The sequence below is a fragment of the Harmonia axyridis genome, chromosome 5 (genome assembly GCF_914767665.1).
Source record: "Harmonia axyridis chromosome 5, icHarAxyr1.1, whole genome shotgun sequence".
Taxonomy (NCBI): Eukaryota; Metazoa; Arthropoda; class Insecta; order Coleoptera; family Coccinellidae; genus Harmonia; species Harmonia axyridis.
This window is the reverse complement of record NC_059505.1, coordinates 42,284,389-42,312,213: the sequence shown is the minus strand read 5'-3', so window position 1 is coordinate 42,312,213 and position 27,825 is coordinate 42,284,389. Positions and strand designations below refer to the sequence as shown.

The 27,825-nt window shown below is 35.2% G+C and overlaps 2 protein-coding genes across 4 annotated transcripts in view; both read right to left on the bottom strand.

Moving 5' to 3' along the window:
- Positions 1–27,825, bottom strand: part of LOC123680984 (ABC transporter G family member 20) — a 65,047-nt gene that overhangs the window by 13,532 nt on the left and 23,690 nt on the right. For 2 of the 3 annotated variants that reach the window (XM_045619132.1, XM_045619134.1), the window contains one exon: positions 61–285. In XM_045619132.1, the coding sequence (XP_045475088.1) occupies positions 61–285 (225 nt within the window). Of the gene's footprint in view, positions 1–60; positions 286–12,192; positions 12,213–27,825 lie in introns of those variants that run through there. The other variant, XM_045619133.1, reaches the window with a different exon arrangement.
- Positions 25,303–25,864, bottom strand: LOC123680987 (cytochrome c oxidase subunit 5A, mitochondrial-like). Its single transcript, XM_045619138.1, has one exon. It carries the CDS (start codon positions 25,812–25,814, stop codon positions 25,362–25,364), a length of 453 nt encoding a protein of 150 aa, XP_045475094.1. The 5' UTR covers positions 25,815–25,864; the 3' UTR covers positions 25,303–25,361.

Below are 27,825 nucleotides of genomic sequence, written 5' to 3'. Positions count from 1 at the left end.
CTCAAAGAGATTTTTTCCGAATAAATATTCCAAAAACCAGCATTCTGAGGTCTTACTTACATTGTACCCTTTGCTACTGTCATGTTAAGGTTGCTGAGGACGTGGTTTGGCTTTTTTTTCGACCCATAGTGCTTGTAGGCGTGCCTGACACAAACAGCCTGTTTCCTTTTGCTCCATACTGTAGATTGTTGGTGGTTTAGAGGCGAAGGTTTTTCCACGCTAACTCCTACTAAGTCCGGTCCTGGAACCACTGGTTCCACCTTCTCACCCATCGCTGAACCCTCTCTGTAAAAAAACAAGAAATAAGAAAAATTGAAGAGGATTTGTTTTTTAAATATTCAAAATTAAGTTGAAAAAATGAGTAATTTTTTTTTAAAACGATATCGTTTTGATACCCTGTTGTGGAAGTTCAGATAATTGAATTTCCCTAATTCAATCAATTATTTCATTTCTTATCGTTGTATTTTGCATAAATTACGATGGCACATGAATATAGCAATGAAAACATTATGGACATAAAATTGCTTGATTGGATAATGACGATATCGTGTTTACATATTAAATCCATTAAAGTTATTTTGGAATTAAGTCGGCAGAGAAACTTTTTATGGGATCCAAGTCCGAATGAAGATCCGTAAAAAATTCTATAATGACGTATTCGATTAAACAAAAATTGATGATGGAAGTCTATCCATCCATTATTTTAGAATTTGACTCTTCATAAAAATTGGTCGGTTTTCAATAGAAATGGTTCTGTGCGGAATACGTATCGCGCACTACGTCCATTTTATTTTGTTTAGCGATGAAGCGCACTTCTGGTTGAATGGCTACGGCAACAAACAAAACTGCCGCATTTGGAGTGAAGGTAATCCTCGAATGTATGTCGAAACACCGTTACATCCAGAAAAACTGACTGTTTGGTGCGCTTTATGAGCTGGTGGAATCATTGGTCCGTACTTCTTCAAAAACGATGATGGCCAGAACGTTACAGTCAATGGTGATCGGTATAGAGCCATGATTACTAACTTTTTCATTCCTGAATTGAAAAACCATGATGTTCAGGAGCTGTGGTTCCAACAAGACGGCGCAACATGTCACGCAGCTCGTGCCACAATCGATTTATTGAAAGACACGTTTGGTGACCGCCTAATTTCACGTTTTGGACCTGTGAATTAGCCTCCAAGATCTTGTGATTTAACACCGCTAGACTACTTTCTGTGGGGCTATGTAAAGTCATTGGTCTATGCGGATAAACCACAAACCCTTGACCATTTGGTAGACAACATTCGCCGTGTTATTGCCGATATACGGCCACAAATGTTGAAAAAAGTCATCGAAAATTGGACGTCCAGATTGGACTACATCCGAGCCAGCCGTGGCGGTCATATGCCAGAAATCATATTTAAAATGTAATGCCACAAGATTATCTTGCAGATAAATAAAATTCATGTCAATCGAATAATCCATCGTTGTTTTATTGCAATTTAAAGTTCTATAGCTCTAAAAAAAACACCCTTCAGAAGAACCAAGATTGAATAAATGTTTGTACTAAATCCTAGTAGGAGTTTTAACTAAACCCGCAGGCAGATTTTTTTCCATGATTTATTTTATACACCCATCCTGAATGCTTACATTACTGCAGGAAATAAACCAAGGTTTTAATAGCATTTTCTATTCGAGCATTGACTCCTGAAGAGGCAGCCCTAGGCTAAACATTACCCAGATAATCTTGAGTGATGTATAAATTCACTCCTGGCAGTAGTTGACACTTACTGAATGGGGTCATGAGGAGCAACTTGTTCCTGGGTTTAACACCATTGAAAAAACCGGATCTTGTTAGTTGCCAACCCTGAGCTTGTGAAATATTCATATTAGAAAAGTCCAGGTGACACCGATTATGTTTGAGGAACTGTTTATGGAGACAGGGAGCATAGATAATAATCTGACGTTCTTCTTCTTTTTTATGATATCTGCATCATATCTATTCCAGTTTTATATGAAGTATGAAGTCTGCGAAATCTCAGCATAAAAGCAAGTCGAGTTTTTTAGTTAGTACCAACCTTCAAACGATACGTGTCAAAATTTGACAGCGATCTTAACATTAGTTTGTGAGATATTGCGTTGTGAGTGTAGCTACTCTTGATATTTAAAAAAAAATGAAAAAAAAAAAAGAATTTCGTGTGCTGATAAAATATTGCTTTTTGAAGGGAAAAAATACAGTTGAAGCAGCAAAATCTTAGCTTGATGAAGAGTTTCCGGGGACTGCAGCAGCAAAAATAATCGCTGTATCGCCCTTGAAGGCAACTATGTTGAAAAATAAAATCGAATTCTCCAAAAAAAAATGTGTTTAACTATGGTAGACCGGAAACTTTTGAATTGTATTACGAAAACGAAGCTTGTTAGGATATATGTTTATAGAAATTCTCTTTATCGATTTGTGCTCTTTCTATACACGTCACAAACCATGAAAAATCTCCATGGGAGCCTCCAGACAACTGAATTTCACACGTTTTCCCAAAACCATTCATATCGGAAGAAGCCGATTATTGAATAATACCCAACTAAGTGGCGTTCGAAAAGTATCACAATGGACAAATCGGTAAACAAACAATGTAAACAATCGCCACCGGTAAGACAACCTAATCGTATCTGGTGATAATGTTAGCCGACTATTGTTGTTACTTCATGGTTTTACACACGAAAGTAGGCCAAGAAACGTCCTAGAATCGAGACTGACAGTTGAAGAAAGCGAAAGTCTAGAGAACAGCAGGTTGTCAATGAAAGTGATCTTGGGAGATTCGAGGAATCTCGATTCGGTTGATTTATGTGGAAGTCATCATCATCGATCATTCGTAATCATTTCTTCAGAGATGGAAACGACATTGTTTGATTTGTTGCGAGAATCGTATAGTTGTTGTAACAAAGGAACTACATTGTCTCGTCTGTAATGATTTGCGACGTTGAAATAACAGGCCAATTGAAAAGTCCCCGGTTTACCATAGTAAAACACATTTCTTTGGCAAAATTCGATTTTATTATTCAACATAGTTGCCTTCGAGGGCGGTACAGCGATTATAGCGGTCTTCCAACTTTTCGATACCATTGTTGTAGTACGATTTGTCTTTCGCTTCAAAATAGGCCTCAGTTTTGGCGATCACTTCTTCATTGGCGCTTAATTTCTTTCCAGCGAGCATTCTTTTGCTCTCTGAGAACAGGAAAAATTCGCTGGGGGCCTGATCTGGCGAATACGGTGGATGCAGAAGCCATTCGAAGCCCAATTCGTGCAATTTTACCATTATTTTCATTGAATTGTGACACGGCGCATCGTCTTGATGAAGTAGCACTTTTTTTTCTTTAAATGGGGCCGTTTTTTAACGATTTCATCCTTTAAACGATCCAATAACGCTATATAATAATCGCTGTTGATAGTGTGGCCCTTTTGGAGGTAATCAATGAATATTATGCCTTGCGCATCCCAGAATACTGATGCCATTACCTTGCCAGCTGACTGTTGTGTTTTTCATCGCTTTGGATTTCATCGTGTGCAGTCCACTCAGCTGACTGTCGATTGGACTCCGGAGTGAAATGATAGAGTCATTTTCATCCATTGTCACATATCGACGCAAAAATTCAGGTTTATTGCACTTAAACTGCTTCAAACACTGCTCAGAATCATTAACACGTTGTTGCTTTTGATCAATTGTGAGCTCACGCGGCACCTATTTTGCACACAACTTTCTCATGTACAAATATTCGAGAATGATATGATGTACACGTTCAGATGATATCTTCACAATGACTGCTATCTCGATCAACTTCACTTTACAGTCATTCAAAATTATTTTGTGAACATTTATGATTTTTTCGTCGGTGGCAGCCTCTTTTGGGCGTCCACTGCGTTCGCCGTCTTCGGTGCTCATTTCACCACGTTTAAACTTATACCAATCAATGATGGTTGATTTTCCTGGTGCAGACCCCGGAAACTCTTCATCAAGCCAAGATTTTGCTTCAACTGTACCTTCAAAAGGCAATATTTCATCAGCCCACGAAATTCTTTTTTCAAATAACAAAAGTAGCTACACTCACAACGCAATATCTCACAAACAAATGGTCGGACTGCTGTCAAATTTTAACACGTATCGTTTGAAGGTTGGTACTAACTAAAAATCATATGGATTATTCATTGACTATCTTGACAGAGGTGAAACCATCAACAATGAATATTAGATAACGTCAATGGATGGATTGAGTGCAGAAATTGAAAAAAAACTTCCTCAAATGCAAAAGAAAAAAATCTCTTTCGCCAAGACAATGCCCCTTGTCACAAATTGATGAAAACCATGGTAAAATTGAACAAATTGCGCTTCCAAATGCTTACTAGCTTTTTATAGACCTCTAAACAATGCCCCAGAGAAAGAAATTTGGCTTCAATAAAGAAGAGATTGGCTAGGTTGAAGCCTATTTAGAAATCAAAGACTAATCTTTCTTCAGAAAAAGTATTAAAATTTTAGAAGTTTGTTTTGTAGTCATTCAAAGCCGTATACGTTTAAGGGTCATAACATGTATCAAGAAGCTTCTATCAAACTGACCTATTCCCTTCTAACGCTACCAATTCCAATTCCCTCAGTGACAATTGCATTCATTGTTCTGGACATTTCCGAATCGAAAAAAAAATCCAACCAACCGTTCGAACGACCAGTGACTTTCTAATTTTAATTGCAAAATGATAGTGAATAATCGATCCAAGGTTGAATTCCTTGCAGTAGCAATATTACATATGCTCCAAGAGTCAGGCATACCAATTAGCAATTCCCAAGAGTGGCTATGCGTCTGCCATATTGACACACAGACGTGGATGGAAAACGAAACAGCCACTATGAGTGTGTCATATCGGAATTGTGTGTGGGTGTCATCTTTCAGCTGCAGATCAGATAGTTAATTGATGAACCATTGAAGGAATGACAACATTTAATGTCAGACGTTGAGAATTTCCCAACGAGAGGTTTAATTTTGAATAGACTGCTATCTGGACATCTACCCCTTTTGAAGCTGTCTATTTTTTACACTTGATAAGTAAAAACTACGCCATTACCAAAATGGAATGATACACGCTTCAACAATGCACTGAAATGGTTTAAATTCACTACTAGGGATTCATCAAGCCAAGTAGCTTGACATTTTAACCAACCACTTCACTTGAAAATCAAGCTCGTGAAAAATTACATACCTAAGGTTGACTTGACTTGATTTTAGATATTTATTGCTTGACTTGATATCAAGCTACTTGATATTACTGGAGCTTGATATACACGCGTCGCACGGTATATATTTCTGCAATCTCGTGAGCGCTTAGACTAAAGAAGGGGATTCCTCGAGCGCCGAGAGACTGAAGCATTCGCCAGTGTGACTTTATTAGTAGTTTTCTCACATTTTTTTGAAATCTATTGATAGATTTTAGTAGTTTCAGAAATATCTTTTCAAACTTGGCCGAAATGGACAAGGATTTTTTTATCAACGCCAGCATCTCCAGTTCCTGTTGAAAGACAATCTTTCAGAGCTGCTCTTCCAGTTAGAAAACCAGCAATAGGTTAGGCGGCAAATCTATAAGATACCTCATGTGTCTTTGATCCTGGATGGAAAATTATGAAATCAAACAAAGCCTAGAGGTTTGTCAATATTAAGAAACTTAATTTTTTTATTATTATTAATTTTTTTATGATTTATAGTGATTTAAATTATGTTTCTATTTCAAAAAAGTTGATACTTTCGGTTCTTTCAAACAATAAGTTTAATAAATGAAAGTTGTTTTTTGCAAGGCTCCTTCTCATTCAATAATTTTTTATTAATGTGACACTACACAATAAGACTGCTGAAATCAAGTAGCTTGATATAATTCAAGTACTCGATAAATAAATACTTGACTTGACATTGAAGAACTACTAATTGACTTGAGCTTGACTTGAAATCAAGTCGAGCTCAAGCCAAGTAGCTTCAAAATCAAGCCAAGCCGTGCATCCCTAGTAGATAGTTTCTTAAATGCATTTCTAAGATGCGTAACCAAAAAAATAGAGACACAACAATAATTAAAGAAGCTTCATTTGATCATCATTTCTTGAATCGATTAAACGTTCAAGAGAAAATGAAAATATCGAATTGAATTAGAATTATCAATAAAATTCTTCGTTGCTCGCTTTTATCCAAAGCTATTCAGGAAATTATTCAGTCGTATATCTATCACACGACTCATAAAATCTATTGGACTGAAGTATCGAAATATTTTTGCATGATGATTGTGTTATTTGTCGAAAGTTTCATTGAGTTGTTGATAATAACGATCGAAAAAACAATTTTTAATCGATTATGTGAAGTTCCTTCAGTTTGAAATCTTCTTTAGTTACTGCGAGCAATTTTTCCTCAAATCTTGTTAATTTTAACTTCTGATTTTATGGATGTTATTTTTAAAATATTTAGAGCCGTTCTTTCGATTTTTCATTTTTTCATGTTTTTTAATAAAGGGTGTTTTTTTTAGAGCTATAGATCTTTAAATTGCAATAAAACAACGATAGATTATTCGATTGACATGAATTTTATTTATCCGTAAGATAATCTTGTGGCATTACATTTTAAATATGATTTCTGGCATATGACCGCCACGGCTGGCTCGGATGTAGTCCAATCTGGACGTCCAATTTTCGATGACTTTTTCCAACATTTGTGGCCGTATATCGGCAATAACACGGCGAATGTTGTCTTCCAAATGGTCAAGGGTTTCAGGAATGAAAAAGTTAGTAATCATGGCTCTATACCGATCACCATTGACTGTAACGTTCTGGCCATCATCGTTTTTGAAGAAGTACGGACCAATGATTCCACCAGCCCATAAAGCGCACCAAACAGTCAGTTTTTCTGGATGTAACGGTGTTTCGACATACACTTGAGGATTAGCTTCACTCCAAATGCGGCAGTTTTGTTTGTTGACGTAGCCATTCAACCAGAAGTGCGCTTCATCGCTAATGGACGTAGTGCGCGATACGTATTCCGCACAGAACCATTATTTTCGAAATAAAATTGCACTATTTGCAAGCGTTGTTCAGGCGTGAGTCTCTTCATGATGAATTGCCAAACCAAACTGAGAATAAATATCTTGACAGCTGTTAAATCGGTCGCCATCTTGAACAGTAATGCCAACTTAAAGTTATATACGTCGAAAAAAAACACCCGTTATCTCCCTATGCTATTGATTTAAGATTCTCAACGAGACAGACGAACATAATAAACTATTTTATATATTTTTCGGCATTTTCCCAGAGTGTTTTCAGACATCAGGCATTATTCTCAGATTGAAAGTTAGAATTAGCACATCCTGTATTCGGGTTCAGAAAACTACATGTACAAACAATATACGGTTTTGCTAAATTTGAGGGATATCTCACACCACGTTGATAACGGGATTCCGCTATCTGGAATATTCGAACGAAAAAGCACACTTGAATAGTATCGCAAAAGAAAAACTGTAGTCGGTTCCCGATACCTTTCAATGGCGTGGAACAATTTCCAAATTGTATTATTACTCAATAAAAGACAACGGATAAGGATACTAACACAAGTCTTACACGGTTTTATCAATACGCTTTTGTGACTGTACCTCCTATGCGTTCAGACAATCGAGTGCGAATATGAAATCCATAATGTTAGATGCCAATTTGAATACGTAACACCCTGAATGTCTGGGGAGAATCTAAAAATATGACAAAACAAGTCGACTTGAGTTTGAAGAGACATTCTTGGAACATGTTTATTTTGGAGTCAAATCAAATTGTATAACGTCCAAGTTCTTGATCTTCTTATAAACACCCTGTATGTTTTTGGCCCAAATCGCAAACAGTCTCATAAATTTTGTATTTGCAGAATCGAAAAAGAAGAAAATTTTTCGATAAAAGCTTTCTCTGCCAAAAAATTCGTAAAAATGTGAGTCCTCATCGCTACCATTTTTTTCATAAGAATCCCATTAACTCTTGAACGGTTGAGTTTTCACCCAAGGTATGGCATATTGCTGAAATTGTCATCAAAAAAGCTATATAATAATGCAATAATATACTGGGTGTGCCATTTGAAAATAGGAAGTAGTAGTATGTTTCCGGTATAACCGGAAGTTGTGACGATCTGAAAATATTTTAGAGAGAAAGATCATTGTCTCAAATTCCAAAATGTAAATTTTCAGTTCAAAATTATGATAAGTTTTCCATAAACGCCTAATAGGCCATTCTGTATTATCCCAACTCGTTCAGAATTTACAAAATAAATAAGAAAGAAAATTAAGTTTAACAGCCTTTATCTCCGAAGGTATTCAAGATATAAAAAATAATCAGTTGAGAGAAGTTCTTATTTTATTATCCTTAAGTTATAACCTGGACTTTTGAATCACCCTGTAAATTTTACGAAAACTGTAAAATATAAAATGAAACTGATTAAGATGATTTCATAAAATACCCGAATTTAATTACAGTTTCCGAATCAATTCGAGTATGCAAAATATTTATATAATATTATTATAATCAAGATGCCTGTCATGAGACTCATATTAGATATTAGATTCTAACTAGTTTCTCTACCAGATCGATCTTAAAATCCTCCCAGTGGAATTTGTTCAAGGTGTATCATTAATAACCTTAACTCAACAACCGTCGTATGAAGAGGCATTCCTTTTCCTTCATGCTTCCCGTTAACCTTGAACTCGATTTTTAGACTTGGGTACACATGAACTTAGTCACGAACTGAAGAATTTTTTCTGGACATCAACACTGCCCATATAACCTTAGGTTAGTTATCTAAGAAGTCATTTGCCACACTCTGCTGAAATATAGGGTGGTTATATAGAATTTGAGTTATAAATATTTCAGACAGCTATAACCCCAAAACCAATTAGCTGATTTAGCTTATGAATGAACGAAATTTACACACTACTTGACTTGAAAATCAAGTTCGTGAAAAATTACATATTTAAGCTTGACTTGGCTGGATTGTAGATATTTATTGCTTGACTTGATATCAAGCTACTTGATATTACTTGAGCTTGATATGCACGTGTCGCACGGCATATATTTCTGCAATCTCGTGCGCGCTTAGACTAAATAAGGGGATTCCTCGAGCGCCGAGAGACTGAAGCATTCGCCAGTGTGACTTCATTAGTAGTTTTCTCACATTTACATGAAATCTATTAGTAGATTTTGGTAGTTTTAGAAATATCTTTCCAAACTTGGCCAAAATGACCAAGGATTTTTAATCAAAGCCAGCATCTTCAGCTCCTGTTGACAGACAATTTTCCAGAGCTGCTCTTACAGTTACAAAAACCCGCAATAGGTTAGGCGACAAATCTATAAGATGCCTCAAGTGTCTTAGATTCTGTATGGAAAATCTTGAAATCAAACAAAGCCTGTGGTTTTCTCAATATTAAGAACCTTTTTTTTATTATTTTTTATTCTAGGATTTATAGTGATTTAATTTATGTTTCTATTCAAAAAATATATATATTTTCGGTTCTTTTATACAATAAGTTTAATAAATAAAAGTGTTGTTCACAAGGTTCTTTCTCATTTCATCATTTTTTATTGACAATAAACTACTTAAAATCAAGTGGCTTGATATGATTCATGTACTTGATAAATAAATACTTGACTTGACTTGAAATCAAGTCAAGCCAAGTAGCTATGGAAATTTCATTGGAGTTTGAACACACTTCTTTTCAGTTGATACCAAATGTTTAATGTTTGAATTTTGGAGTACTGATCAGAGGATTTCCAATATTTTCATGTTTTGTTGAATTCCTACAATGCCAGAGGCGTAGTTTTTAGGGGTATCGTGTCTTCAGTCGCCATTAACATCTACGCCAATGATGATAGGGACTATTCACAGCCTGATTTTTCCAACTTTTCTCCACAAAAAAGGCGACTCTCTTAAAAGCCGCTAAGACTAGTGTTTTCGAGAAAAATTATTTCAATATTATCGAGACAGCAGTAGTTTCAAAGAAAACATTCAATATATTGCAATAAGAAAGATCGAATAAAAAGTATTGATTACTGTGTCTCTAGAATATTGAAGTCATTTTCTCTAAAATGAGGAAAGTGTCAAGAAAAGTCGGGAAAACCAGAAAATGACAGTAAATATCATTTATCCTCATTGGTGTAGAGGGGTTTTTGAGGACATAACTCCCATTGATTAGAAGAAATGAAAAAAATTATAAAAAATTGCAAGATTTTGCTTTTTCAAAGTGGGGTAACTCCCCTCATGAGTCAACTCTAGTTACGCCAATGCTCATCAGGATATTTTCCTCCATTTGCGATATTTTGCGAGATTCTCCGATACTACAATGAACCTGTGTGAAAATTTGCACCGTTTTCCAAACTAAACCTCCCACAGATTACATTCTACAACAATTAACACACAACTCTCAAGTATTACAATCTTCAAAGTACAATGCCTGTTATAAATTAGCTCCTTATGAGTCTGTTAATGACGGGATCATCAAGGTCGTTGAAGCAATTAAGTCTGGGTCTTTGCATTTTGATGATGGCACTGTCGAAATAACAATACCAAGGATGTTGATACACTTCAAACTTACAAAATTCTTGGACGACGAAAGCGCTAACGGTAGCAAACCACAATAGCCGCAGTCCGGTCAATTAACATCAAATTGGTTTCGTATTGTATTCGATATTATACTGAGGTTCCAATTTCAGAAATTACACGAAGAATCATTACCTACTACATTACTTATGGCATTGAAATGAGAACATCTAATGATATCTAATTGGGATATTTCGATAATTTTTGGCATTCGTGTTTCATATGATAAATTAACTAACAATATATCTGCAGAACATCGATAGTAATTACAATGCACAAGGATATATTTGGCAGAGAAAAAATTGTCTAATTTATTGGTATCTTCATGAAAGAATATAACTGGGACAAAACAAAACGTTATTGAATATACTAAAAGTTCTAAAAACCCAAATAATGCATAACTAATATCAAGTGAACTGCATTGGATGATTTAACGATGACGCAAGCGATGACGTCAATTTCAGAATCTGAATAGATTCGAAAAGGTTCATTCAAACCCTAAGAAATTTTAAACAGCATTAAATTATAACTTCAAATATATTACTTTAGTAAGAAAGTAATGAATCAAAGATGAAAATAGTCTTCACAATGAAATAATATTAAACTAACGGGTGTTTTTTTTTCGAGGTATATAACTTTAAGTTGGCATTACTGTTCAAGATGGCTACCGATTTAACAGCTGTCAAGTGATTTATTCTCAGTTTGGTTTGGAAATTCATCATGAATAGACTCACGTCTGAACAACGCTTGCAAATAGTGCAATTTTATTTCGAAAATAATGGTTCTGTGCGGAATACGTATCGCGCACTACGTCCATTTTATTTTGTTTAGCGATGGAGCGCACTTTTGGTTGAATGGCTACGTCAACAAACAAAACTGCCGCATTTGGAGTGAGGCTAATCCTCGAGTGTATGTCGAAACACCGTTACATCCAGAAAAACTGATTGTTTGGTGCGTTTTATGGGCTGGTGGAATCATTGGTCCGTACTTCTTCAAAAACGATGATGGCCAGAACGTTACAGTCAATGGTGATCGGTATAGAGCCATGATTACTAACTTTTTCATTCCTGAATTGAACAACCATGAAGTCCAGGAGCTGTGGTTCCAACAAGACGGCGCAACATGTCACACAGCTCGTGCCACAATCGATTTATTGAAAGACACGTTTGGTGACCGCCTAATTTCACGTTCTGGACCTGCGAATTGGCCTCCAAGATCTTGTGATTTAACACCGCTAAACTACTTTCTGTGGGGCTATGTAAAGCCATTGGTCTATGCAAATAAGCCACAAACCCTTGACCATTTGGAAGACAACATTCGCCTTGTTATTGCCGATATACGGCCACAAATGTTGGAAAAAGTAATCGAAAATTGGACGTCCAGATTGGACTACATCCGAGCCAGCCGTGGCGGTCATATGCCAGAAATCATATTTAAAATGTAATGCCACAAGATTATCTTGCGGATAAATAAAATTCATGTCAATCGAATAATCCATCGTTGTTTTATTGCAATTTAAAGTTCTATAGCTCTAAAAAAAACACCCTTTATAATAAGTTCATTACTTACATCATAGTGATCTTCATGAAAGAATCAATATCAAAAACAAATTCTTTCGTGTATGGCCCTTGATTTTGACGTCACTAAAGCTACGTTGCGTAAAATTTCATTTAAACTTCCACTTAGGAGTTTATTTTTTAGTGTAATGTAGTTCGATACAATTCACACAAATTTCATGTTGGCATCGGTGAGGAATTCCCAAAATACGATAAATTGTACATCGAACTAAGTCAGGTTGAATACACTTTGCATAATCCTGCACTCTCATAAATCCAATACAAATATAATAATTTGCACATTGCAGAAAATGCCATTAATTGCCTGTATATTTCGTTTTCTGCTCAATAAACCAATTCTGAATAATTACATTACACAAGATTTACTGCACTTTCACTGCCAGCAATTTGCAATATTGCACTTAGATCTCTTTCAGTTTCTGATCACAAAAGAAACTTCGGTATTGTAGTCGAAGTAGGTATCATGTCACATTTGGTAGTAGTCTTCGGTTCAGTGTTAAAGAATTGCTTTACGTAATATTTATATAACAACGGCTAACTGTATACTGGACGAAAATTTGATTAGAATAGTGAAATTTAGACGTTTCATCATTTCTCGGGGTTTGGTTATTGGGAAATAAAAATATTTACAATTGCTGGATTGGCAACAGTGTGGAAAGTTATTTAGCTCCTTCTGAAGGCGTATATATTATTAGGAGCCAATTTGGATCATTATTCTCACTTCAAGAATTCAATAGAAAGTTCGTTATTAAAAAATATCAGAACTAGCTGAACATACATGTACATGAGACAGAAAATAGTTATAATGGCAACAATGTTTTTTGACATGTCTTATGTCATTTGTGTTCAGGAGGTTATGCCATTCAATAATGCAAAGATACACTATTCAACAATGTTTGCAATTTGTTGAATTTTTTCATAAAATTCAGTGCTCATTCATGAATATGTACTGAGATAAATATAATAAGAATTCATGACTACAATACAACGAATAGTGAGTCGATTATCTGAATAATGTTGTTCTTTCAAATTCGTCTTAAATTTCTATCAGTATTCACAAAATTGTATGATTTTGATAATCAATAAACAATTTCTGAACGTTGGTGAAGATTGTATTTTTCTATGATGAAATGACATAACCTACTAAACACAAATGACATAAGAAATGTCAAAAAATAATAACCAGTGTTGCCATTATAATAATTTTGATTTGTGAAATGGTTCTAAAATGCTTGTTTATTTTTTTTTATTATGCTATCGAAATGAAAGCTGAATTTCTGACGAAGTAACATCTGCTGAGTCAACTAGTTGGTTATATATTAAACCATGAAGATGTGCCTATTGAAATGTAAATACCTTGCAAAACATTGCAAGTTAATAGAATATAAAGTAGAAAAAGTGTTACTAATTCAACTCTCCGAATATTCTTCTGTAAAATTTGTGTTCCAAATAATCATTGGTGTTCAACGATTGCTACCAATTTCTTTTGGTACCAACACGAATTGAAACAAATATGAAGATCAAGATGAAAGGAGGTATTCCTCAACACTCAACTGTAACTCAAAGTAGGTATATTTGTTACAAGACTTAGGAAATTGAGCAACTTCTCAAGTAGAGCAAGGATAACTTCCAAAAGAGGCAGACTACAATCGCAAGTAGATGTTACAAATTGAAGAAGAAATTCAAAACACATACGTACATCGAATATCATTTTGCAACCCGAACTTGCCACATTTGTCATACTTGTCACGTCTTGAGTTATTGTGTTATTCATCTTTTAAATTATATTGTTGATCTTGGAATGACTCCAGAATGTTTCTTTTGACATTTCTGCACTGAGAGTAATTGCATTCTACTTGTAAACATGAAAAAAACAGATGTGAGAAATAAATGCTCTTCTTGAAAACATCGACGTGTTCATTAATTATATAAATAATCATGTTTGAAGTCTTAATAAAAGTTTCCAAGAGATGGAAGGATATCACGGTCGAACCAAGTTCACACTGTACCGGTTTTGGGTGGTTTTAAATTCGATGTTCCTCCGAAATTTGTAATAAATTAAGAGAACTTCGGTAAAAGGAAAAGCCCAATACTTATAAATACCTGATGAAATTCTGAAAGGATATGGAATTGCTGAATTTGGAAATTCTGATGACTAATATTTGAACTTCGAAAGTTGACAAAACAAGCAATAAAATTTCATAAGTTGGTGTCAATGTCAACTGATTGGAATGATTCTTTAATAAATACCAGGAATCGAAAGCGCTAACGTTTCCACTATTTTTCTCATTTTCAACCTTTGATTATCAATAACATATAGTAATTTCGAAGCAACACTTATAGTTGACGCGCAAAAGTTATTTTTTTCAAATTTTATAGCTAATCAGGTCTTATTAATAAATATGATAAATATATTAAAAATCGATAAAATTGTTGTTTGAATAATTCATAAAAAAATCCAAATAGAATAAATTCGTCTTAGTATATATGAGGAAGTGTTTTTTTCGTTTCTGGTATTCCAAGGATCTTCTTAGTCATTATAATTCCGCTGGTTTATAGTTATGCTTCCATGTACTAATTGTTATCATTATACAGTTTCAAAAGCTATCAATTTTAATGAATGCAGATGATCACCTCACCATTAGGTATTATACTTATGCTTGTAGGTGAGAAAATCATTAAAGAAGAATTCGAAACTACTGGCTATTTGGATAATGCTTTTCTGTACTTCAGGAAATCATTATAAAGAAATTTCGTTGAATCTAGTAAATTCATACGTTTTTCTTCCAGTTTTATTTTTTTTGTGTTTCAGATTTTTATAATCTATTTTCTGTATTATGTATCCCTTCTGGGGTTTTTTGTAACCTGTAATTGTAATATAGATTTTTGTACTTTTGAACATTTGAAAAAATGATAATAAGAAATTCTCTCAAACAGATAAAATTTTGTACGAGAATTATGATATCGAAGAACTCTGCGATATTGATAACATTTGTTGCATATATTTGGAAGTGACCTATCTTTTTATGAATAAACCTTTGAATTAATTGAAAAAAACATGCTGAACATCCTGATTTATTCAGAATTTAAATTTAAAATGATCCGAAAATTGAATAAAACAAAATCATTAAAACTACGAGATATAGAAGCATGAAAATATTCTTCATATCATTTTCATAGCTCTCAATCATAATCATAAATTTCAGAAGATAAAAATTGGGATATCAAATTAAAAACCGACAAAACAAAAATCTTGAAATTTGAAGTTGTGATGCTACAAAAAGGAAAATACAAGGGAATACACGCTGGGGCGTAAACTATGCGATTTCATCATGTCTTTCTCTTTCTCCAATAAAAACAATAGAAACTATAAAAGAATTCAATTTCGAATCACAAAATCCAGAACTTCCTAAAAAGCATGATGGTACTCAAAATAATACCCAAAATAAGCTGAAGTCTTTTTCTTGTTCTAATTAAATGTCAAGAAATTCATAACACAAAATTAAAACATCCGAAAACCACTCAAATTCCCTCATAAAAACAACTCTTTCAGGAAACATCCACCGATACCCCTATCGAATCCGGCTCGAAGGACCAAAAAATCAAAATAATCCCCAACTTACGGAAACTACGCAAAAATCGGCAACGACGCACCGGAAAAAGGGCACATAAAACAAATCCACTTCGGTTCTGGGGTAGAGCGGGCGCGCGGCACTCTAGATCGAACAGCACTCAACGATCGCGGACGCACTTCTCGGCACAGACTTAAGTCGTATCGGACAAACACCGGCTGACGACAGTGTGTACTGGCACTGACGCTCACTACCAAAAATCTTCTTGCTCGCGACTCCCCTTCCTAGCTTCGACCTACTGGTGACCGACAGGTGGATTTCGATACCTTTATTCGAACCGCGACGTGCCGGTCAAACTTTGACACCTGACCGTGGATGGGCCACTTAAGCCTAATCGTCTTAGGATGAACAATGAGGCTCCAAATGGTTTTCCGGTAGACGGGAGGTTATGCAGATGATGATGATAGATCCATAAGGTTACTGGTTGATGGCTATCGGATGGTCTTACTTTCACAATATCAAATTTCGATCGAGAAGATGCTTGAAATGTAATGATCATTTCAACAAAGTTGAAACAGTAGCAATGAAAGTTAAAATATATATTAGGCATCCAAATATCAACCAGCCACGTAGATCTGCCGTCTTTATAGATCTGCCTCCAAAGTAGACTTGTAGATTATGAATATCTGTCGTCTATATAGATTTGGCGTCTTTTTAAATCTACCAGTCATATTAATCGGTCATCTCTATAGATCTACTGCTCAAGTAGATCTGTAAATCATGTAGATCTGCAGGATTTCAACAATGTTGAAACAGTAGCAATGAAAGTTAAAATATGTATTAGGCATCCAAACATCAACCAGCCACGTAGATCTGCCGTCTATATAGATCTGCCCCGTAAGTAGACTTGTAGATTATGAATATCTATCGTCTATATAGATTTGGCGTCTTTTTAAATCTACAAGCCATGTTAATCGATCATGTATAGATCTGCTGATTGAGTAGATTTGTAAATTATGTAGATCTGCCGTCTAATCTGATCTACCAGCCACGTTAATCAGTCGTCTATGTAGATCTGTCACAGAGTAGACTTGCAGATTATGTAGATCTGCCGTCTATGTAGATCTATCAGCCACGTTGATCTGTAGTCTATATAGATCTGCCATCTAAGTACACTTATAGATTTCCGTCTATATATAGATCTACCAACGATATGCTTTTTAAGTAGATCTGCTTCTAAATAGAGCTGCAGATTTCGTAGATCTTCGTCTAAGTGACCTACAGGCTATGTAGACTTTCTGTCCATGTAGATCTACTACGTTTACTATCGACTGAAAACAGTTGATTCAAACCTGTATTTTGTGATTGATTCTTTTTTAATTTACTGTTATCCATCTCGATTTGATTCAATTACAATTCCATCAACAGTTATCAGGATGATGTTTTTTTAGATAGATTTCAAATTACTTATCTTTATATCGAATCACTAGAAAGAATTTCTTTTACCTGAAATTCTACAGATATTGTGGAGAACGTTTCAAGCTCGTTTTGGGAAAGATGAAGTAAAATTCAGAATAGTAAAATTGTCCTTATAATGATTTATATTTAGTTAGATCTGCCGGCTATGTTGATCTACCTTCTAAGTAGACCTGCAGGTTTTGTAGACCTGCCGTTTAAAGAGGCTATCCATGCAGATTTTCCGTCTTTGTAGATCTACCAGCAAGCACAATGTTTCCTATAGACTGACTGAAAACAGTTGACTCAAAACGGTGCTTTTAGTTCGACACATAAAGAGTAGATATTAATGTTTTATGATTGATTCCGCAGATATTACAAGAATCGCTTCACCCATTCCTTTTCAATTTAATATTTATCTGTATCGAATTGGTTCCATTACAATTCCATCAGCAGTAATCAGATTGATGTTCTTTTTTTAGACATATTTCGAATTATCTATCTTTATATCAAATTTATCGCTGGAAAGAATTTCTATTACCTGAAATTTTTCATATATCGGGAAGAACGTTTCAAGCTCGTTTTGGTGAAGATGAATTAAAATTCTGAAACGTTGCGCAGTCCTTATATTAATTTATTTATTCAGATCTGCAGGTTTTGTAGATCTGCCGTCTGATTAAACCTACAAGATATGTAGACTTGCCGCCTATTCATTTGGTTTGCCTGCTACTGTCTTTAATTTTTTTTCTTTTGACTAAAATATTGTTGAGAAAGAAATGGTATTACAAGGCGAATAAATAAATATGAATACCTATGTATCTACTGTCATATCAATGTAGGTTAAGTATATGTATACAGAATTTGATTCAGTGTTTTTGAATTAAATGCCCAAAGCACGATTAAACATGAACTTTTGAAGAAGAATCCTTCAACCTATAAATATGGTAATAATTCACGAATAACAAGATGATAATACAATTTCCGTATTAGTGAATATGGACAAGATAGTATATTTGGATCACGTTCTCGAATACAACATCCATTCAAGATGAAAGTTAGTCATCCTCTCAACCTACATACAATATTTCATAAAAAATGCGTATTTCACCTCATACATACAAATTTCAACCACAAACAACTTCAGAATATCAAAATGATTGCGAGATGTCTTGAACAAAGAAGACTTATACATGACATAGATGGAAGCCTTGGAGCAAATCTCTTATTTTGAATTATGGCCTATACCATCTCGGTTGTGGGTTCACAGAAACATGTAAATTTTATGATTATCTTCTTTGGTAACCTTGGATTCGGGAGAATTTGTTCTTTAGGAACTCGATATAGCTCTTTATGGCAGGCAAGTGAAGTATCATTTTACAGAGTTTATCTTCTTGATATGAATCGAGTCGTTGAATCGATATGAAATCATACTTATGAAATGTTTGATGGTTGTTGTTTGGATTTGGTAGGTGGATATTTCACCTTTGTTATTGTTCTGGTTCAACATTTTCGATAATCGACATTTGCAGACAGGAGTTTACTACTGTGGTAGCGAGGAATGTGAAACCATTGCAAATATAACAAAGAGCACTATTATTTTCATCCACACAAAGAATATTTCAACATTGAACTGGGATAAACCCTGAAATATGTACAGGGTGGGCAAATTTCGATGTTTTAGCACTACAACTTTTGAACCAGAGGAGATAGACAAAATCTGATACCCACTTCTCGATCTCTTTTTCTGAGAAACTAACAAGGGTAGTATTCATTTTTGGCCACCTTCTTTTGTTTTCGAGTTATAAGCGAAAATTGGAAAAATGGCGATATCGAAAAACATTTATATCTCCGCTAATACTGATGATAGAGCTCTGAAATTAATACATTATACAGGCACTTTTTTACGTAGAATCCAATGGCGTGCTCGTTTTTTCAAAAGGGTTTTTAATGACGAAGCTATGACTCAAAGTTTTGTTTTTTCAAACGGGAACACTAGATTTTTGTGTCATTTTCTGAAAGCTTTGAAATCAGGAAAAATCCTGATTTCAAAAATATATAATATCGTATGATTCGGATCAATATAAATAATAGAAAATGGCCAAAAACCTCTTTTCACCTAAGAGTCTCAATATTTCTATGGTTTCAACTGTTGATGAACACAGAAAAATTGAGCTTTCTATAACAAGAGCAGTCCTTCCGTCAATCTGATTATTTCTATTCTTTTCACTTATTTCTACAAAATTCTCCTCTGGCTCAAAAGTTGTAGTGCTAAAACATCGAAATCTGCCCACCCTGTACAGGGTGTTTCATGTAAGCAGGTCACTGGATTTTTTGGCTTTGTTTGCTATTGGAAATCCCTTTATAAATAGGTACATATTTCAGGGTTTATCCCATCTCCATCTAGATGAATAAACAAACAAACGTGACAGCTTAATCTAGTTCAAACGTCCTGTAGAAAGTACAACCGCCGAAAGAAAAAAAAACCAATCCAATCAACTAAACCCAAAAGATCAATTAATCTCAATCGAGATTTGCGCAGGAATTCGTTAATCCGGTCCAATGAGAAGATACCAGATCGTCTTGGAATTTCACCGCCAGCACATATACCTATCTCTTTCTCTGCTTTCTGCCTATAAGTGTTACATGATGTTAAAAGTGAAATTTCTCCCATCTAGATCGAAGTCAGCCGATACTACTGCATAATAAGTGACCCACTTTACGTAATAGAACCTCAATATGGAATTTATAAGTTCGATTTCCGTCCTTGCTTAGGCTTTGGAGAAATAGCTGATTTTTTTCTTCCGATGACTGAAAACGTCGATCTTGAGTGAGATTTTTTGAAGCTCATGGTTTGTAATAATATTGTGAACATCTTTTGCCAACAATTTTCGAGATCATAGTTAGAAAAATACGTTTACGTTTCACTTACACCTACAACTGCGGTTGGCATCTTTTGATTTTAGCATCAAAAATTGTAATTAACGCTGGAATTCTCTGATTGGCAGATACACATTTGTGGCCGTATATCGGCAATAACACGGCGAATGTTGTCTTCCAAATGGTCAAGGGTTTGTGGCTTATCCGCATAGACCAATGATTTCACATGGCCCCACAGAAAGTAGTCTAGCGGTGTTGAATCACAAGATCTTGGAGGCCAATTCACAGGTCCAAAACGTGAAATTAGGCGGTCACCAAACGTGTCTTTCAATAAATCGATTGTGGCACGAGCTGTGTGACATGTTGCGCCGTCTTGTTGGAACCACAGCTCCTGGACATCATGAGTAATCATGGCTCTATACCGATCACCATTGACTGTAACGTTCTGGCCATCATCGTTTTTGAAGAAGTACGGACCAATGATTTCACCAGCACATAAAGCGCACCAAACAGTCAGTTTTTCTGGATGTAACGGTGTTTCGACATACACTTGAGGATTAGCTTCACCCCAAATGCGGCAGTTTTGTTTGTTGACGTAGCCATTCAACCAGAAGTGCGCTTCATCGCTAAACAAAATAAAATGGACGTAGTGCGCGATACGTATTCCGCACAGAACCATTATTTTCGAAATAAAATTCCACTATTTGCAAGCGTTGTTCAGGCGTGAATGTATTCATGATGAATTGCCAAATCAAATTGAGAATAAATCACTTGACAGCTGTTAAATCGGTCGCCATCTTGAGCAGTAATGCCAACTTAAAGTTAAGAAAAAAAACATCCGTTATGAATTGTTCTCCAAATGTTGTATCAAAACTGGAAAATATTGGGGTACGAAATAGTTGTTGTGATATCCACCCTGTTTATTAATATTGTGAATTTCATGGAGCATTGAAAAAATTTCTTGCTCTTCCAATCCCAAAGGTTTATCAATGGAAATTTACATTTCGTTTATTATTTCTAATGTTGAGTAAAAAGTCCGGAAATCGATCTTTGAAACGAAAAATATGTTGGGAATGACATTTTCAAATTATCACATAATATCGTATATTTCATTCATACAAATGTCAAAAAATAAAACAAAATTTTATGTGTTAAATATTTTTCATTCAATAGAACGGTTCTGTAAGCATGTTGTCCAATCAATTTCGAACTGATAATTCCAAATTTTTCATTTCAGTCTCTTTGTTCAACAAATATTATCGATTCGAAATAGTCATTATTAGAAATGCCTAATAAGAATTCGACTCGTAAGAGGCCAATAAAACTTAAATCTCCTACCGGAAAATAACCTATCAAAGAAACGAATAACGTATAGCTTTATCGAAGGAGTTCAGCTTGTTTTATATAAGAGTTAATGATATTTTATTATATCTGACGTAAAGCAGCTGAAAGTTCGATTACAATATGGAGATATGAAATCATCGATTCTACTACCTATATATTGTTTTTTTTTTCTATTGCATGTAACATATACACGAGGCGTGCTCACAGGTGAATTACATCCGTTTGTGAATGCGATAACTCACGAGAGAAATGACCTAGAGTCTTGATTTTTGAGGATACGTTTAGAGAATACCATTTCAATCGAATGGAATTTCTTTTTAATATCGAGTTGTGCCTGAAAATACACAGGGAAAAAGAATCCAATCCCGGCTATGAAATATCATTAATCATAGCTCGTTAGCGTATTAAATTCACTGTAACAGTTGCACCAGCCTCATTTACGAATAAGTAAGGTCCAATCACACCACCATAGTCCAAAAACCTCACCAAACAGTGACATGTTGAGGATGGAGAGGCTTTTCAACAATCATTCTTGGATTTTCCGAATTCCAAATATAGGGTGTTTTTTTTTCGAGGTAAATAACTTTAAGTTGGCATTACTGTTCGAGATGGCGACCGATTTAACAGCTGTCAAGTGATTTATTATCAGTTTGGTTTGGCAATTCATCATGAATAGACTCACGCCTGAACAACGCTTGCAAATAGTGCAATTTTATTTCGAAAATAATGGTTCTGTGCGGAATACGTATCGCGCACTACGTCCATTTTATTTTGTTTAGCGATGAAGCGCACTTCTGGTTGAATGGCTACCTCAACAAACAAAACTGCCTTATTTGGGGTGAAGCTAATCCTCAAGTGTATGTCGAACCACCGTTACATCCAGAAAAACTGACTGTTTGGTGCGCTTTATGGGCTGGTGGAATCATTGGTCCGTACTTCTTCAAAAACGATGATGGCCAGAACGTTACAGTCAATGGTAATCGGTATAGAGCCATGATTACTAACTTTTTCATTCCTGAATTGAACAACCATGATGTCCAAGAGCTGTGGTTCCAACAACACGGCGCAACATGTCACACAGCTCGTGCCACAATCGATTTATTGAAAGACACGTTTGGTGACCGCCTAATTTCACGTTTTGGACTTGTGAATTGGCCTCCAAGATCTTGTGATTTAACACCGCTAGACTTCTTTCTGTGGGGCTATGTAAAGTCATTGGTCTATGCGGCGCAACATGTCACACAGCTCGTGTCACAATCGATTTATTGAAAGACACGTTTGGTGACCGCCTAATTTCACGTTTTGGACTTGTGAATTGGCCTCCAAGATCTTGTGATTTAACACCGCTAGACTACTTTCTGTGGGGCTATGTAAATTCATTGGTCTATGCGGATAAGCCACAAACCCTTGACCGTTTGGAAGACAACATTCACCGTGTTATTGGCGATATACGGCCACGAATGTTGGAAAAAGTCATCGGAAATTGGACGTCCAGATTGGACTACATCCGAGCCTGCCGTGGCGGTCATATGCCAGAAATCATATTTAAAATGTAATGCCACAAGATTATCTTGCGGATAAATAAAATTCATGTCAATCGAATAATCCATCGTTGTTTTATTGCAATTTAAAGTTCTATAGCTCTAAAAAAAACACCCTTTATTTGTTTAACTTAATGCAAAGATTCGGATTCTATTTTTGATGGTAAAATACGGTTGTAAATTATTGACCATTTATTTTGAGACATCCTTTATATTTCAATATGAACTGTAGAATTCATATCTCCCAAAATTTATCGCACAGAATAACTAATTTCGAAAACTGCCATACCTTTGGTACGCAATCAATTATCCAATATATTTCATCTTTTATATTTTTTTTATTAGTCGGAAATAATTCCCGAACAATCGATAATAATTGATTCAAGTGTACCTCAATTGTCGATGGCCATTACTCGAACACAACAATTCAAATGGCACATCATTAAACTTTGGAAAAGATGCCAAAAAAAAAGAGTGGCATCAAATTCGCTTTAACCTACCTACTGTTAATTATTCGTCTTGAAGGATCTCTCACATTTATATTAATGACAGCTACATTGCTAATGTTGTTTTACACCGTAGTCAGGAAAACGTTCGCCATTCTTAGATGGTTCTTTTTTAGATGTGTTTTTTTCGCATCGACCTTCGATTGATAATGGTAGGCAGAGGAAATTTCGTCAGAATTATTCGCTAAGTAACACCAAGTGACCTCCTCATTTGCCAAAATATAATATCTAATTCGGTGGTGGATATCTACGTTTAGCATTAATAACAGAGATATATGGATCTAAATTATATAGCCATGCGTGTTTCACCTGATTCTGAAGGTGAGGAAGTATTTTCAATAACATATAGGTATTAAGATACAGAAAAAAAAATGAAAGCACTGAATTCACATCAATACTTTCTTCATTTTTTCCATATTCTGCTTGAATTTTCGATGATTCTGATGAAGCTATCAACACAAATTTCTGCACAAGCTTGGAATAGTTATTATACAGGGTGAGTCAATAGTGCTAAATCGCTAAATAACTCTTGTAAATTTCGGGCTAGGAGAATGATAAAAATTTTGACGAAATTGTCAGTAACAGGTCAGTTGAAAAGTCCCGGATCTACCATAGTAAAACACTTTTTTTTGCAAAATTCGATTTTATTATTCAACATAGTTATCTTCGAGAGCGATACAGCGATTATAGCTATCTTCCAACTCTTCGATACCATTTTTGTAGTACGATTTGTCTTTCGCTTTCGCTTTTGGTTTGGCGATTACTTCTTCATTGGCGCTTAATTTCTTTCCAGCGAGCAGTCTTTTGAGGTCTGAGAACAGGAAAAAGTCGCTGGGGGCCAGATCTGACGAATACGGTGGATGCAGAGGCAATTCGAAGCCCAATTCATGCAATTTTGCCATTGCTTCCATTGATTTGTGACACGGCGCATTCTCTTGATGAAACAGCACCTTTTTTTCCTTCAAATGGGTCGTTTTTTAACGATTTCATCCTTTAAACGATCCAAAACGCTATATAATAATCGCTGTTGATGGTCTGGCCCTTTTGGAGGCAATCAATGAATATTTTACCTTGCGCATCGCAGAATACTGATGCCATAACCTTGCCAGCTGACTGTTGTGTTTTTCCTCGCTTTAGATTCGGTTCATCGTGTGCAGTCCACTCAGCTGACTGTCGATTGGACTCCGGAGTGAAATGATGGAGCCTTGCTTCATCCATTGTTACATATCAACGCAAAAATTCAGGTTTATTGCACTTAAACAGCTTCAAACACTGCTCAGAATCATTAACACGTAGTTGCTTTTGATCGATTGGGAGCTCGCGCGGCACCCATTTTGCACACATCTTTCTCATGTACAAATAATCGTGAATGATATGATGTACACGTTCAGATGATATCTTCACAATGTCAGCTAACTCGATCAACTTCATTTTACGGTCATTCAAAATTATTTTGTGAACTTTTTTGATTTTTTCGTCAGTGACAGCATCTTTTGGGCGTCCACTGCGTTCGCCGTCTTCGGTATTCATTTCACCACGTTTAAACTTAGCATACCAATCAATTATGGTTGATTTTCCTGGTGCAGAGCCCGAAACTCTTCATCAAGCTAAGATTTTGCTTCAACTGTAGTTTTTCCCTTCGCAAAGCAATATTTCATCAGCACACGAAATTCTATTTTTTTCCATCTTTTTTCAAATAACAAAAGTAGCTACACTCACAACGCAATATCTCACAAACTAATTTTTTTTCTATGATTTATACATTACATAATATCCCTAAATGGATATTAGAAAATACAAAACGTAAAATGTTCAACCATTTTTTCTATCAATAATTTTCTATTACAAATCATGCAACACTTTCATTCAATGCTTATCATCTACAGATTCTAAGAATAATTTAGGCTTATCATAACCTAATTCTTCAGGGGTATTAATTCCAAGTTCATCCAAAGTAGGTCTGATTTCTTGAAGAAGATATGGATAGATTTCATTGACTCGTCCTCCACACTTATCCTTCATAGTTTGCAGTATCCTTACAGTCAATGCAAAATCGTTAACCCTACGACAGGCATGTAAAGCAGCAATTATAACCTTTGGTTCTGGAACCATATCATGACCAACCAAATCGTTGATACCTTGTCTAATTTGCCAACCGTCAATATCTTTGTTATTGAAATATTTTTCGTATCTGGTATCGAAGTCATCAGCATACATTTCCTCTTGTTTAGAAGACATATTTCTAAGGGAATTACATATAGCAGGATTAATAGCTCTCTTGAAAATGCACGAGAGACGAGATGCTGAGAAGCGCAACATTTTTCACAATATTGTCAGACTGCTGTCAAATTTTGACAGTTATCGTTTGAAGGTTGGTACTAAGATGCATAGAATCCCTGGTGTGTGTACTGATTCGTTTTGTTTCAGACTTTTCGGGATATCTACCTGTTGCTTTGGTTTTCTGTTTCACCAAAGTTCTGTAAGGTGGCGCTCTTCAGAAATTTTCGAATTCCTGCTATCTGCCTGGCGCCCTTTAAAAATGAATTACTGATTTTAGACTTCACAAACTTTCACAATAAATTACAATTCAGTTCCTATCGAATTTTTAATGAAATCATTGAAATATAATGACAGAGTATAGAAGATTGTTACGAGCATAGAATATAAAATATTATTGTTCTATACTCAAATGTCACGAGAGCCGAGAATCGAGAGAAATGTCAAATATGAACGATGTAGGCGCCATCTGAAACAGACGCGATCCCTCGAAATCAAGTAGGTATAAATCTGAAAAAGCTCCCTTTTTGTCTGAAAGTTTTACGGGTATATGTAGATACACCAGGTTTTCTATGCATCTCAGTTGGTACTAACTAAAAATCTTATTGATTTAATAAAAACATCGTCATCTGTGCAACATACCGGGGACTTTTCAATTGGCCTAATATCACTCAAGAGGTGGTCCAAAAGACACGGCGATTTTTAGAAAATGACCTTAAAAAATTGTTTATAGAATACCCTAGTGAATATAAGTTTTTCGTTGAGACATGTTGTGCCTAAAAATAATTTAATAATAATAATTTAGGGGAAAAACTAATCGGGAAGAAATGGACTTATTGACATTTTTTGAAGGTAATTTCCCAAAAATCGCAGTGTCATTCGGACCACCTGTAGAGTGAAGTGTTGCAGAAGAAGTGCATAATTTTCGAGTATCCAATAAAAAATGTTCTGCTATCTATCTATCAAAGTCTGTCGTAGAAAACACCTCGTATAATAATAATATTATAAAATCTTAACAAAATCATCGTTCGGTATTAACATACCTACAGAATAACAACAAACTGTGCTATTGATATGAATCTTGCCTTCTATTTTACTGGCATAATGAAATGAGAAACCGATAATAAGGATAATTGGCAGATCTACACAAAGCACACAAAGTAAAAGTGTATTCATGTGATTCATAGATCGTGAAGTGCACAATTATACACACATTATGTAGACCTGTATTATTCTTTTAAAACCGTCCAGACAACAATCAACGTGCACAGAATTATATAGAATGAATAGTCACTTTAGATCTGATATGAAGAAGTTTGCTTTCAGATGAATTTTTTGTTGAATGTGGAAAAAGAGTCGAGAAAGATTTTTTCAAAAATTTTTAATTGAAGTTGAAATGAAATGATACAATTTGGAATGTTCTTTTCATCTTTTTGTTGTCAGAAGTGCAGGAGGACCAGAAGATTTTTTTTTCTAACCGCATCTCAATCTTCAAGAATGGACAGCCTTTCCTTTCTTTCCTTCAACTTCTCGGAACTCTATTTCTTTACGATTCCAAGGTGAAAAAATCCCAAAGTGACTTGTTAGTGCCTCTTACTTTTCAATCCCAATGTGCTATACATTCACCACATTATAATGACATCAATACCAACGGTCAATTCAATGTTACGTGCAACGATTTTGATGAGATTTAAATTCGGTTATCATTTACTTCTTCCATTAACATCTAATTATGTAATATCAATTTTACAAGTTGATCTATCTGTGGGAACAGGTTTCGACTAATTTGTAGGTAGCAGATTTTCTAGCTTTTTCTTCCGGAATTTTAATTTAAGATATTGTGGCGTGATTCTGTGTTGTTTTTGACATGAATGAACGAATGACGCTGAATTTAACTTTTCCTGAGGATCAGAAGCAGATACGACAAAAGCACAGGAAATAAAAAAGGGTAGTACTGGAACAAAGTTTCTTTTTACATTATCCTAAACTACCAGTGGTACAAAAAAAAAAAAGTTCTGGAAGAAAGAAGCGGCCACTGTTCCAGAAAAAATAA